The sequence below is a fragment of the Cydia pomonella genome, chromosome 4 (assembly GCF_033807575.1).
Source record: "Cydia pomonella isolate Wapato2018A chromosome 4, ilCydPomo1, whole genome shotgun sequence".
NCBI classification, from domain to species: Eukaryota; Metazoa; Arthropoda; class Insecta; order Lepidoptera; family Tortricidae; genus Cydia; species Cydia pomonella.
The window spans coordinates 6,308,253-6,322,081 of record NC_084706.1 but is presented as its reverse complement, the minus strand read 5'-3'; the positions used below and the strand labels follow the sequence as shown (position 1 = coordinate 6,322,081).

Sequence of the window (13,829 nt, the reverse complement as noted above, 5' to 3'; positions counted from 1 at the left end):
ATCTCTTCACGCTTTAACCGCTGAATTGAATTAGTTGAAATTTGGTACATAGTTTGAGAGAGTTTGAGTCCTGGGGAAGGATTTACTAGTACAGTTTTTATTCTGCAAACCCTCCCCCTTAAGAGGATGAAAAGCGGGATGGAAGTAAGGCAATTGATTCATCGCCTGGCATTTACTAAGATACATCTCTAGCTTCGTATGCAGGGTCACTAGGCTAGGCTAGGGGGTCGATGAAAGTTATATTGCCCTGTTTGCAGGTACAGCCCAGACGCGCGCACAGACCCGCCCCGGTGGGCGTGCCTGCTGTGCGCGCTCGGCGTGTTCGTGTACCAGAGCCTGGACGCCATCGACGGCAAGCAGGCGCGGCGCACGGGCAGCCAGTCGCCGCTGGGCGAGCTGTTCGACCACGGCTGCGACTCTATCTCCACGGTGTTTATCGCGCTCGGCGCCTGCACCGCTGTCAACTTAGGAGAATACCCCACGTGGATGTTCTTCCAGGTAAATTAGTCATCTAATTATCTCCCCAAATGTTTGCTTTCACCGAATAGCGATTATCGATAATATTATATTAGTAGGTAAATATCAAATTATATGTTGTGGATATGTTCCATGAAACTCATTGGGACGAGTCAGGGTTCGATCTCGCGACTTTTTGTGTGCCTCGGTTCATCATCTATCTGCCTATAGCAGCCTAGGCGCCATGAGTTCAGGTTCATCTCACTATCACAGAGCGTGAGCGAGACGGCTGTGCCGGCCCGGCCCGAGATCGCCAATATCTTATTTTTGGTTACTTTTAAATTAGTTTAAACAAGAAAAAGTAACAAATGAATTTGATAAAAATAAAATTGCGCTTTCCTATTTAGAAGCAATTTTAGCTTTTGAGCAAAAAATATTAACTTGTATGCTTTACTTGCATGTTCGTAATTTTTTTCTATCGAGTGAAAGTTATTTACATAATTAGGTTTCGAATCGATGAAGTTACTACAAAAAGGCCTCAAGAGTCCTATTCATATTTTTTGGCAACCATACTAAGATCTAAAAAAAGCTGAAACTACGGCACGTTAAATCGCTGGTTTTCGGACATACGCCTCTAGCATTTCTCCACGCTCCATTGCCATCTGCATCCAATTTTCGCCTAAAGTAAACTGACTGAAGTTCGAAAAAAAAAAACATTTTGTGATTCAGTAATTTTGTCGTGAATATTCCTGTGAAGGAGTAGAACCATGGAAATCTTTAAGTTATGAAAATATTTAGATCTATACAATGACGTGGAATAGAGTAAATGTACTCTTTCTAATTCACCCATTTCAGTCAGATACAGATTGTCAATTAGGTACCTACTGAAAAAGGTCCTCTTTGGAATTGGTATACCAAACGGCATTTTCATGACCACGGCCATGCTTAAAGTTTCAACAGTGTTTACTATAAAGCGACCTCTACCAATCTCGCCTTTATTTATCTTGTCATAAGATCGTAATTCCAACCGCAGCAAAGCCACGGCCAGCCTGTTTAATTCATTTACACGACCTTTAAGCTTTAGTCTCCACGTGGTGATGGCAATAACACTTGTTAAAACGTATGGACAAGTCCTTTAATTGTAGTTTATGTGACTGCTACACAGTACCTACATAAAGAAATGCCTTAAAATACGAGTTTGAGTTTATAGTTGTCATTTTCTGAGGTCATGTTTTCGACTTAAAAATCTGTTTAACAAAAGGCACTGTTCCTTTTATGAAGCGCGGTTAGCTACCGAATGCCTGGTGATTTTATTTCATTATCTTGACATGTATATTTGGTAATTTATTGTTTTAGGTTAATTTTAAATTTAATGTGTACGTTTGCTTGCATTCTGAATATAAGGATTATTATAATAATTTAAGACCTTATGTTACTGTATTCTGAAAAATACTGAATTATGAACTATGAATCCGTCACGAGTAAGTAAAACGAGTCGGTTTAAAAAGCAATTTAATAACCATACTTATGGTTCAAATTCATGTAACAGCCCATTCGGGGATAACGTGTTTTTAAGTCTTCGAATATTTTTACCTGAATGTGGGTGGTCGATCGTCCTACATTACCCAAACATTTTATCTCTGAATGAGCTGTTACATGAACTTGAACCATATAAGTAGAGCTAATAAGGGCTGGTGGCTTAGCGGTAAAGAGCGTGCAACTTGCAATCAGGAGGTCGCGGGTGCAAACTCCGGCTCACACCAATGAGTTTTTCGGAGCTTTATCATTGATATTTACCAGTCGCTTTTCGGAGAAGGTTACCCTCTGGGTTGGAAAGTCAGATGGCAGTCGCTTTCATAAAAACTAGTGCCTATGCCAAATTATGGGATTAGTTGCCAAGCAGACCCGAGGCTTCCATGAGCCGCGGTAAAATGCCGGGAAAACGTGAAGAAGATGGTGATAAGTAGAACTGCAAAATTACTTTTGCGCTTGTACCTTCTTACTCATGACGGATTCGGTAGTTAAACCGCTCTGCTTAAAAAAATGGTGATATTGGGGTAGATCATGCATGTACAAGTGTATAGACAAAAGTGGAAGTCATTCCACCAAGTTTCCTATTAAGAGAATATCCCCTGAAAGCGTATAAGCTCTAAATATGGATTCAGCAAGTATTCTGAAACACAAGATGTATTTTTTCCGCAAAGCAAGATGCATTTTTTCTAGAGCAGAGCCCAGCTGCCCAACTGGAGAAGTACCTTCACCTTACAAAAAAACCGCAGCCAAATGACACTAGACACTCATAGTGTTGTGTTCCAGCCGGTGGAGTAAGGTTGCCAGAGATCAACGAGGGTGCCGAGGGTTAGGGTTGAAAACGGGACATGTACCTCCTCTGGAGTTGCAGGCGTCCATAAGCTACGGAGACTGCTTCCTCTGCGGCCCACCATCAGGCACTTTTTGATATTTAACAAATTTAACACATATTAGTGAAAGAATAAGGATCAAAGTCAAATGGCGTTCTAAAAGTTTAATCATGTGTCGAAAAGATGGCAGTAAATTTACGTGGCTACAAAGTTTTCTTTGACGATACTCCTCTATATCAAATTCTCATTGATAGCGCCATGCTTTGCTCTGTCGCGTATATCAGAATGCGTCTCCGAAATATTTACATCGCACATTTACACGAAAGTGGTGCTATAACTTTATAAACAGCAAGATATTTGTAGATATGATTAATTGACTATCTAATTAATAGGAACTTTCAATTAAGTACATTTAGAAACTAGAAAACCAAGCGTATTTGAAAAGTTTCGTGCCCTCGTTAGGTTGTCTAGACAGTTTCGTGTCCTTAAGCTCTTGACACCGAGCCCGCCAAGGACGCTATAAACTTAAAGGCTTCAGAAAAATAAACGCGTTATTTTATTCTCTTGCTTTGCTGTTTAACCTATGTCACTGGTTGTAAACGGTTTAAGTTAGTTGAAGCTACATCTTTAGAAACTTAATTTTCTAGAAAGTTAGCTCAAAGTTACGTCTAAAACATGTTTTTCCAGCTTTCATTGCTTTCTTTTTGTGGATCAGATCCATAGGCCTTTGGCTTTTCACCTCCTTACCGCGGGCCAAAAGTCATTGCTGACAGCCTATACACACTTGCGGTTAGTAAACCGATGTCAAACAGTCAGTGTTGGGACCGGTTACCGCGCGTTTGTCAGTAGTCACAGTCAGCAGCTTCTATATAGGCGGGAATACACACAACTGTAACCGACACACTTGCATAACGGCTGCTAGCATTATGGAAGGTAGAGGCAAGGAACAGAATCTCCTTAGGCAGAACTGTTGTAAAAGTGTCAGCTATAAATAATGGTTCCAAATCTCTCCAGAGTAGCGCTGTAGTAGCTAAGAACCTAGGCGTTATCGACGGAGTGAAGTGCGCTGTCTATGATTTGATTCGTTACCTTCCATAGATTCGCGGTTAGTTTCGCTAGACTTATATTGGCCGGGATATAAACAGCTTTGGTCTTACTTAATCTTATATTACCCGCTTATCAAAATTCCTAGATTTCAAAGTCATTATGACATTCGGCCATTTTAGGAAGGAAACAATTTGATATTTAGGCATTTTGGGACAGAGGTGTTATGAAATTTAGGAGATATAAATACAATGGCATTATGATATTTAGGTGCGATGAAACCAAAGCTATAAACCTGATGACCTTTTATATTGTTTTTGAGCTCCCGATATTTTGACGACGAAGGTAATCAACGATTATATCCCGGTCGATTTAAGTCGGGTGTTAATTGTCAAGTTGGTGAAATAGGCGTCTAATTATAAAGGCTGTGTTCAGATATTTGTGAACACCTTGGCCGCTCCGATATGTCTGATGGCGACTGTATATCTAACTTATTGAAAAACAGTAATTTGACAAGGATATCATTGGAATTCTATCAATGCATGTCCCATTCCACCGATGAATAAATGAGTTAATTTAATTGTAAATAATGTATGTAAGTACTTCAATATAAGTTGTTTTGTAAATACGTTAGTAATATTGTACCTAACGTATGGATCTGTGATGTCCGAAATAGTCTTAATAATAATTATTATTATTACACAGTATTTCATTGTTACCTATTAAACAGATTATTAACCATTGATTATACTATATCCTGACCCTACGCTACGTTACAAGGGATTTGGTAAAAATATTAGTGTATTTTCGAGACACTTTAGCAAGCATGATCGTTACACAATACAGCCCTTTTGGAAATTTCTCAGCGGCTTGCTGCCAAGTGCCAAGTACAGATGCCAGTGCCGCGGTATAAACGGCATCAACCAGCATTGTAACTCAAAAAACATTACGACATATAAAGATTATGAAGACACGAGTCAGACTAGCGTTTTATACGCGCCTTTAAGCTCGTTTTTTTGAGCGCGCGTAGATGCGTACAGACCATAGGTATGTAGCGAAATATAGCGCGCGTGTTAGCGCGTAACGCCGAAACGACCGTACACGCGCAAAAAAAAAACTAGTCAAAAACCGCCCTTAGGAACCGCGCTCATAACATTCCAAACTCTTAACAGCAACATTATTGACTGACCTTTTATGAACCTTATTTTTTTATAAGTATCTAACTACGCGTACTATACTGTAGTACTATAATAATATACAATTTAAATAAACCGGTTTTGCCTAGTGGATAGTGATCCTGCCTACGAAGCTGATGGTTCCGGGTTCTAATCCTGGTAAGGACATTTGTTCGTGTTGTGATGAGCACGGATATATGTTCCTGAGTCATGGGTGTTTTGTATTTAGGTATACATATTTAAGTATTTATAAATATTTATGTATTTATATCGTTGTCTAAGTACCCACAACACAAGCCTTTTTGAGCTTACTGTCTTTTTTACTTTTGGGCTTAGTCAATTTGTGGAATAATGTCCTATAATATTTATGTACTAGACCAGACCTGTAGTCAAATTTCACTTACATGGCAGCCCGGAAGCATTTGTTTTGCTACGCTGCACACAGGGTCTACCACTTTGTAGCTAGACGGTAATATCAAAGATGCTTCACGCGAGTAAGTAGACTTTGAACAATCAATAAAAATGTCTTTAACTAAACCACGTTTTTAGTGCGAGTTCATATATTTTCTACTTATCTCTGTTTAGTAGCAAGTGTATAAACTCGCACTAAACACTAATCAATGTTTAAACAGCGCCTGAGACGAACCCTGAAAACTTGTAATTCGAATAAAAAACTGCTTGGTATAAAATCACTGTGCTTTGGAAACTTGCCTGGCTGGCGGCCAAATGTATGTCAGTGTTTGGTTATTACCAAAACCAGAGTTATGTATATGGCGGTTGTTATGATCTATATTCTCTAGATTACGTAGGTAAATAATGAAGCTTATTCGACGTCATCGTCACACAGGTAAGAAGATACTGAGCAATAAAGTCCGTCTACGTTTATTTTCATAGGAAGTTGATTTTTATGATGATATTAATGTTTCGGCATAAAACAAACGACACCGGTAACGGGTGACGTGTCTCGATCTGCATGTTTTTGCAATTAAAAAACCTCTTACTCTACTCACGAAAACTATAATAGTCGTTCTTGGCATCTAAAGGGTTAGCTAACCTAACCAGATATGATCTTGACAATGATCCAGGGAAATATTGCCTGGTTATTTTTATTTGCCTCAAATTTAAGTTCAAATGTAATCGTCCGAAATGACTTTACTGACACGCTTGGATCGCTTGCTAGATGACCCGCTATGAAAAGATTTATAACTATAATAAGTTGTTGTTTGTTGGATGCTTAAAACCAGTGTAAGAGTCACCCAGGCGGGAGCTTAACCATGGCAACGAGTGATAATAAAAAGTTTTTCAAAATAACAAGTAAGTAATGTTATGTACACTAGATTTCGCGAGCAGGCGTTCTATTATCATAATAAGGTAATTCATATTTATATGTAAAACTATGTCATAGGTACTAAAATAAGAATAATATTATGCACCTAAGTACTGTAGTGAAGTAAGCTAAGTTAAGACACTCCTTGCAAACAAATATGCAGGAGGGGCTATAACTTTGCAGCTTACTGTAACCTATCTGACATGTAATTTTGTATTATTAATAAATGATGATTATGATTATTTCAGTGCTTCTGCGCCATGACTTTGTTCTACTGTGCGCACTGGCAAGCGTACGTGACAGGCACGCTGCGCATGGGCCGCGTGGACGTCACGGAGGCGCAGTACTCCATCATCGCCATCCACCTCGTGTCCGCCACGCTCGGCGCCCGCTTCTGGGCCACGCAGGTAATGTAGCATCTTTGATCTTCTAACATCACTCTCACGCCTCGGCCACGGAACACAGGCTAGACGCTGACGATGGCCGCCAGAGATTGGCGCAGGTCGACGGCAGCGTCGAGCGTGCGTTACGTGACCCAGATTACACCTGTTCTTGAATGTTGGTAGAGTGGCTAGCTCGTAGTGTCACAAAAAACGGTGTATACGGGTCAAAAACACGAAAAACTTTGGAGTTTCGAAAATCACTCGTAGGTAATTACTATCCTAACAGAATCTGTTTTACACGTAACCCGAATACACCTTACATTAAAAAAAATACCTGGCAATAAAATTATGAATTGAAATGAAAGCTTACTTGATAGGCGTATTTGTTGACATAAAAAGAGTTTTAGTTTGTGACACGACTCGCTTACTATATTTATAGTCTGGACCGATAGAAAGTTTAAAATAGGTAAGCAAATAGGACAGAATTACGTAAGTTAGGATTAACGTAAGTTGACCCTCTTCTTGCATTTTTTTCCTAACCAGAATTATTTCAACGATTGAGCTTCAAGGAAGCTCGAGTTCATTTTTCCTCCTATTGTCGCAAAGTGTATTTTTATTGAAATACCTATGAATAATTATAATAAACTGTATTTGAATTTAATTAATAAATTTAATGATTGCATAATATTTGGTTTAAGAATCTGGAGATGACGTAATAATAAAGATAATTCGATTTGTTTATACTATTCATGCATTTTATCGGTTCAGAGCCCAGACTTCAGACTCATGCTAATATACAAATCGATCTCAAAACTGACTCAGCCGTCCCGAAGCATCGTTAGTAGAATCAAATTGTCAACATGAAATAGTGAACAAAAACGCTCTTTTTTCTTTCCATTTTGCATCTAACTTTGTTCCTTCGTGTAATTCGTGTTTGACATTTAGTCAAAACTCTTACATTAGGTTGATCAAATCACAAATTTAATTTGTATTAGCACTTTTGAACACGTAAAATAGGTACTTATTTTACACATAGTGAAACGGGGGTCAGGTATGTATACTGTATATAGTATTTGTTTCACTTGTCACCAAGATGAATCGGGATGTCTGGTTATATTTTAAAATGTGTCTAATTTATAATGTTGCTGGATGTAACCTTACATATATTTTGGGTATCAGCATCGCTCGTCTCATTCGTTTTTCGTTTATTTCTTATTTCGTATCATTCTGATTTTTTTTCTATCTTATTAACGTTTTCGCCGAAAATAATTAGACAAGTTTGGTTCTGGACACATTCGTAATTAGTCTCTTTTGTTTTTGATCGCATTCTGAGTTCGTCACATTCGTTTTTCGTCTCAATCGCTATTGGTGAGTTATGCTACTATTGTTTCATATGAATATGATTAAACTATTGCAAATATCGAATTCAATACCTATTTACTACATAATATTGAAACGTCTCTAAAACGAATACAATAATAAGTTTCAGGAAAAAATGCACGACCGAAAATGGGACGGGAAGCAAATGCACCCAAAAAGAACGAGACGAATTGCCAATGACAACAAAAAGAGAAAAAGATACGAAAAACGAGAAAGAAGAACATCGAATGTGACCTAGGAAGACCGTTATGGAAAACGAATAGAGAGAGACTAGTTTACAGACTTTGATTAAAGTACATAATGATAAAAAAAACAAACAAGACGAATAAAGAACGAGTGATGAATACAGAATGATACGAATAAGAAATAAACGAAAAACGAATGAGACGAGCGATGCTGATCCCATATTTTGTTTTGTTATGCTTTTGTTATCACTTACCAAACTCTAAGGGGTGAATATAGTAGGTTACCCTGAACAACTTTTACTACGGGGCCAACCCCCTCGGTTAGTAATAACAAAAACGCTCTGTATATCATACATAACAATAATGACTAGAGAGACATCGGATATTCGGTTACTATCCGGTATCCGGCCGGATAGTAAATTTACTTGATGATGACAATCACTGTCGTATTCGAAGAAGTTTATTATTTTTAAAATCCATACGCAACAATGCGGAATGTGGAACACTACAAAAGAATTATTTGTTTATAACAAAATACGCGAGTTACTCGTTATTGAAATGATGAAACTCGTTTCGAACATAGAAATGAGTCCGCGTGAACATTCACTATGAAACAGGCCAAAACCTGCACGACCCGCACCTACAAAACCCAAAATGTTCCGCCGGCCGAATATTAGGCGACAGGATACCAAATATTCGGCTGACGGTCCGGCCTAATATCCGGTATCCGGCCAAACAAGTATCCGTTGCATCTCTAATAATGACTACATATTTAAAGTTTCGTTAAAATAAAACAATATCGAACAATATATATTATGTCCTTTCTAAAGAAAACTTTAAGAAAAACTAAATGTGGCTGCGGCCGGCAAAACGTCACTTGCCATTAAGACGAGATTATTAAGGCGTCCTCATGGCTTGTCGCTTGCCAGTGGGACGTTTTTCCGGCCGCGGTCGCAAATTCCGTTAAATAACTTCATAAAAATATCAGAAATTGTGCCCACATCTCCGCTTGCGAGGTTATCTCGCCCGTATAAATGGCGGTAGAAAAAGTGGATGGGGTGGATTTCTAAAAATAAAGTCCCATATCCGCCTGCAGCCATGGTAAGCAATGGTAATGTAATGTTACATCTGGCAAATATTTTTTAGGAATAAAAATTCGGACATTAATAGGCACTGACGACTTCACATACTTTTATTGTCATCACTGAATTTTTGTTTTGTGAAATGTCCTTGTTTTTGTTTCTAAAAAAAACGTAATCATTCATCAAATCAAATAATATAGTATAAAGTGTGTATCGAAAATGTTAACTTATAATAAATATCCAAAATAGGATTAGTTTAAAAAATACCCACATGAAATCAGTTAATATTTGTGTTCACGCCGATTGTTGTACTCAGTCGGACTAAGCATATATTGTTGTAAATATAGTAGCTATTTTAAATTTATATGTGTGTATAAAGTAATATTAACTGACTGCGTAGGAAAAGTGTTTGTAGGTAACTGATTTATAGGTAACACAATCGATAGTTATAGGCGAAATGTAACTCCAATCCAATGTCGGTCGATTCTCAATACCAGTATTGAGATTCGATATTGGCTCTCAATACCGGAATTCCGGAATGTATACCGCTACACAGTGTTTCAGGGTCGCTTTGGACCAGTAATTTTTTATAGTTATGCTGATCGACGTGGTTTGATATTCTTATTAAAAGCCTAGTACATACCCCCTGTCAATTCTTTATAGATTTAGAGAAAAAATTATAATGTTGGCATTTTCCGGTTGGTACTGAAAAGGAAAAAGAAATAATAAATTTCGCTGCTTGTGGATTTATTTCATAGCACTCTTTTATCATTCGAGAGTGTATACGATTATGCTTCTTTTGGGCTTTTTAACGAACATTAACGCAATTGCTGAAAACCCTTTTTTAATAAGAATATAAAACCACGTCGATCTGCAAAGCCATGAATAAAATATTTGGTCCCAAGCGATCCTGAAATAATTTTAAAGGCAAAATCAATGATATAAAATAAAATATATAGTCAATCAAAATGGTCCATTTTAATGTTATGTCACACATACACGGTGTAACACGAGGAACCCGAAAAATTTTAACAGTATTTCTGATCACATTTAAAAACTAAAATGTCATATAAACTTTTCTGGATTCGCCTAGTTTCAGAGTTAATACCAATTAAAAAAAAAACATTTTATTGTAACTCAGTGCAAAACGCCTTTTTGATGGCGATGATGCGATTATGGGGCGTAGGCGTAGTGAAATATCCTTATTGATAGATGTCAAATAGTTTTGTAAAACTAGGTTTTAATACTTATAATAATATAACTTAAAAATTCATTTTCAGTGCCAGTTTTACCATAACATTAACTTTGTATGTACAAATACATACCTAAAATTTTTGGAAAAAAAAACTGATCCTCGTGTTACATCGTGTATATAGTTCGAGTCATCCACGATGACGCGCAGATTTGTCAAAACCACCCTTTAACCTTTGGTATGCTTGGGAGCAGATATGCTCCATTCCATATATATTCAACTTAAAGATTAAGTTGTCATGATTGCTATATAAATGGCAAATGTTTGACAGGAGCATACAAAAGTTTAATAAAATGACATTACTAGTCAAGGCACGCGTCTTCGTGATTAAATTGATACGATCTATTACATTACAACCGATGCTACTTCTATAAGAATATCCGTTGCTTGTTAGGTAGCTAAATATTCGCAAACATCCAATTTTATTCGTAATGTCAACTTGTTTTCATAAAACAACAATAAAAATCCCAATACCGAAATCCCGATATTTCGATATTGGTCCTCTTCAGTATTGTACATATCGTATAATCGGTCCGATATTCCGGTATTTGGGATTCCAATGCCAGTACCTGCATGCCCTAAATATAACATTTCACACAGAAAGTGCTACAGTACATGTAACATTTCACGCAGTGATTGCTAGAGTAGGTACCGGTTAACAATACATTATTCTCTCGGTCTTACTCCTACCAATTTCATACATAATGGGCCAGAAACTGACGTTATTGCGTTGACATATAACTAAGGATGGGCCTTAAGGGCAATAAGAATGGGGCCAATAGGTACAGCGGTGTCACGCACACGAATTCGAGCCAATCGTGCAGTCTAACGCTACAACGCGATTGGTTGATGAGTTTGCATCACGCGCGCGATTGGACGCAACTGAACTACTACCATTCTTAGTGCCCGTAAGGCCCGTCCTTAGATATATGCCAATGCCTTATTGACATAAAATGTATTCACATGATCTTAAAATTGACTTCTAAGCAAAGAGCAACAGTACTTTAAAATATCCCTAAACAACATACCTACTTAAATACTTAGGTATGCATTTGGGTGACAAGTTTTTTTTAAGAAATCTAAACTAGTAATTATTATAATAATGTATTGATAACACGTTATTAACCGAGAATAAACTTTGAATGTATATTCATCTTTCCAGAATATATGCGTTAAAAATAGCGTTTTAGTTTTTGTATGAAATCTTAAGACTATTAGCGTCGTAACGCAACGGTAAAACTGCATTTATTTTTCAATTGATATGTGTCTACTGGCATCTGAAGCTCAGATAACTTTAGATCTCAGAATCTTCGAAAATCTTTGTCTGTGATTTCTCAAGGGATGAACGTTAACCCTTTAAATTGTACGAAAGAATTCGCATGCAACTTCCATTTCAAGAGATCTCGTTAAGACTAAAGACTAACCTCCTTATTCATAAAACTTTACATGTCTTAAGTAGTTAATTTATGTTTTATCCCTTTTTTGCAAATACATAGGTCAAAATGACAGATTAAGACAAATGATTAAAAGCTAATTGAGGCTTGTAACGCGTTTATGAATAACGCCATAAGGCTCGGATACCGGTTCAATTTCTAAACTGTTAAGCTCGCCTTGTGTATCTTATTTAATTTAATTTTGTAATTCAGTAAATGAGCAGGTTAATGTAGGCCAGAATAAAATTTATAAAATGTGTGCGTTCTCGAGAAAAGTTTGTAGCGGAACCGAAATGCGCCAGTTCCGAGTCTCGGTTCATACTAGGTTAAATGCCTACAGTTCACGCACGAAGCTTCGGTTCAAGTCAGACTTTCCAGAAAAAGCATCCTAAGAAGGGTCGGTCGCACCAGACCGTCAGTCACCTAAATTTTATTGTGTAGGAAGTTTTAGTTTTGTTTTGCATTACAGTAAACATTACTAATGCACTGTGAAATTCATTAAAAGTATACCGACTATAATAACAAAGTACAACTAGTACAAAATATTTTTCATCATACCAACGTGAGAAAAATACTAACTATGAAATACAAGAAAAATCAAACCAAATCAAATCCAAATGAACGTGATAAAAAATTATCATTCAAAATCATTATTTAAATGTCAATTCCACCATCTAACATAAGGAAACAACGCAAAAGGAGATCGTCGATTTTCCTTCCTTCCTGCCTTTGCCCCCCTCGTCAAGTTGAACGTATACTTGTAATATACGTAGCAAATTAATCGTTATAATTGCTAGATTATTATGGTGAAAACAGAATCACGAAATAAAACGGGAATTTAGAGAAATCCTGAAAAAAATACTTGAACATGACAAAAAAACTTTTATACACAAAAGCGTATAAGGTCAATATGGGTAAGTGTGACATACTTTTGTAAAAGTTAACTTTGAACAGATAAACCAAGATCATAAAGTTGGATTTCGAATACTGCCCTAAGGTACAATACGGTACGGTTCAACTTTAGCTGGACACAATGTGTTTTATGTTATTTAGATGATAACTAGATGGTATTTCATGTCTTAAATGAAAGTAGCGTCAGAGTCACACTTCTCCAGCAAAATGAGTTAAGTGTAACTGCATTGTTAGTCCATGCTAGAAAGCCCTTTTAAAACGTAATAACCATGATACTAAACTATGATAATTCATTTATTTGTATCTATATGATATACATAGTTAGTTATTATCATTTATGATAAAATAAAATCCGGGATAACTGTGGCATCTGTGTTCCTAGCTGGGGTGGAAAACCTTTTTTTAATTAAAGTAATTTTATTCCTTTTTTTATTTTCATTGATATTTTTTTTGGTTTAATTTAATTCTTCTTCTTCTTTGCCATGTCCCGTTATTTGGGGTCGGCCCTCCTCGTTCGAAGGCGCCAGGTTTTTCTGTCCTGGGTTGTCTGCGTGTTGATCTGCGCCCGCTCCATGTCTTTGGTAACGGTTGTCCACCACGTGGTAAGCGGCCTCCCTTTGCCGTTCTTTTTCTCTGGGATGGCCAAAGCCTTTTTGACTGCATATTCCTTGTCACGTCTCATCACATGCCCGAACCATCTCATACGGCTTTCAGCCATCTTTCTACAATGGGAGCGACCTTGAAAGAGCCTCGTATATATTCATTTCGGACTCTGTCCAGTCTCGTCACTCCCGCTGCCCACCTCAGCATTTTCATCTCATTGGTGTGCATCTTCTGTTC

The 13,829-nt window shown here is 37.3% G+C and overlaps 1 protein-coding gene across 6 annotated transcripts in view; it reads left to right on the top strand.

The window, feature by feature from the left end:
• The window catches only part of LOC133516924 (cholinephosphotransferase 1), a 42,410-nt gene that overhangs the window by 3,347 nt on the left and 25,234 nt on the right, over positions 1-13,829 (top strand). For all 6 annotated transcript variants that reach the window (XM_061849971.1, XM_061849973.1, XM_061849978.1 and 3 more), the window contains exons 2-3: positions 258-498; positions 6,611-6,769. In XM_061849971.1, coding sequence (XP_061705955.1) covers positions 258-498; positions 6,611-6,769 — 400 coding nt within the window. The remainder of the gene's footprint in view (positions 1-257; positions 499-6,610; positions 6,770-13,829) is intronic.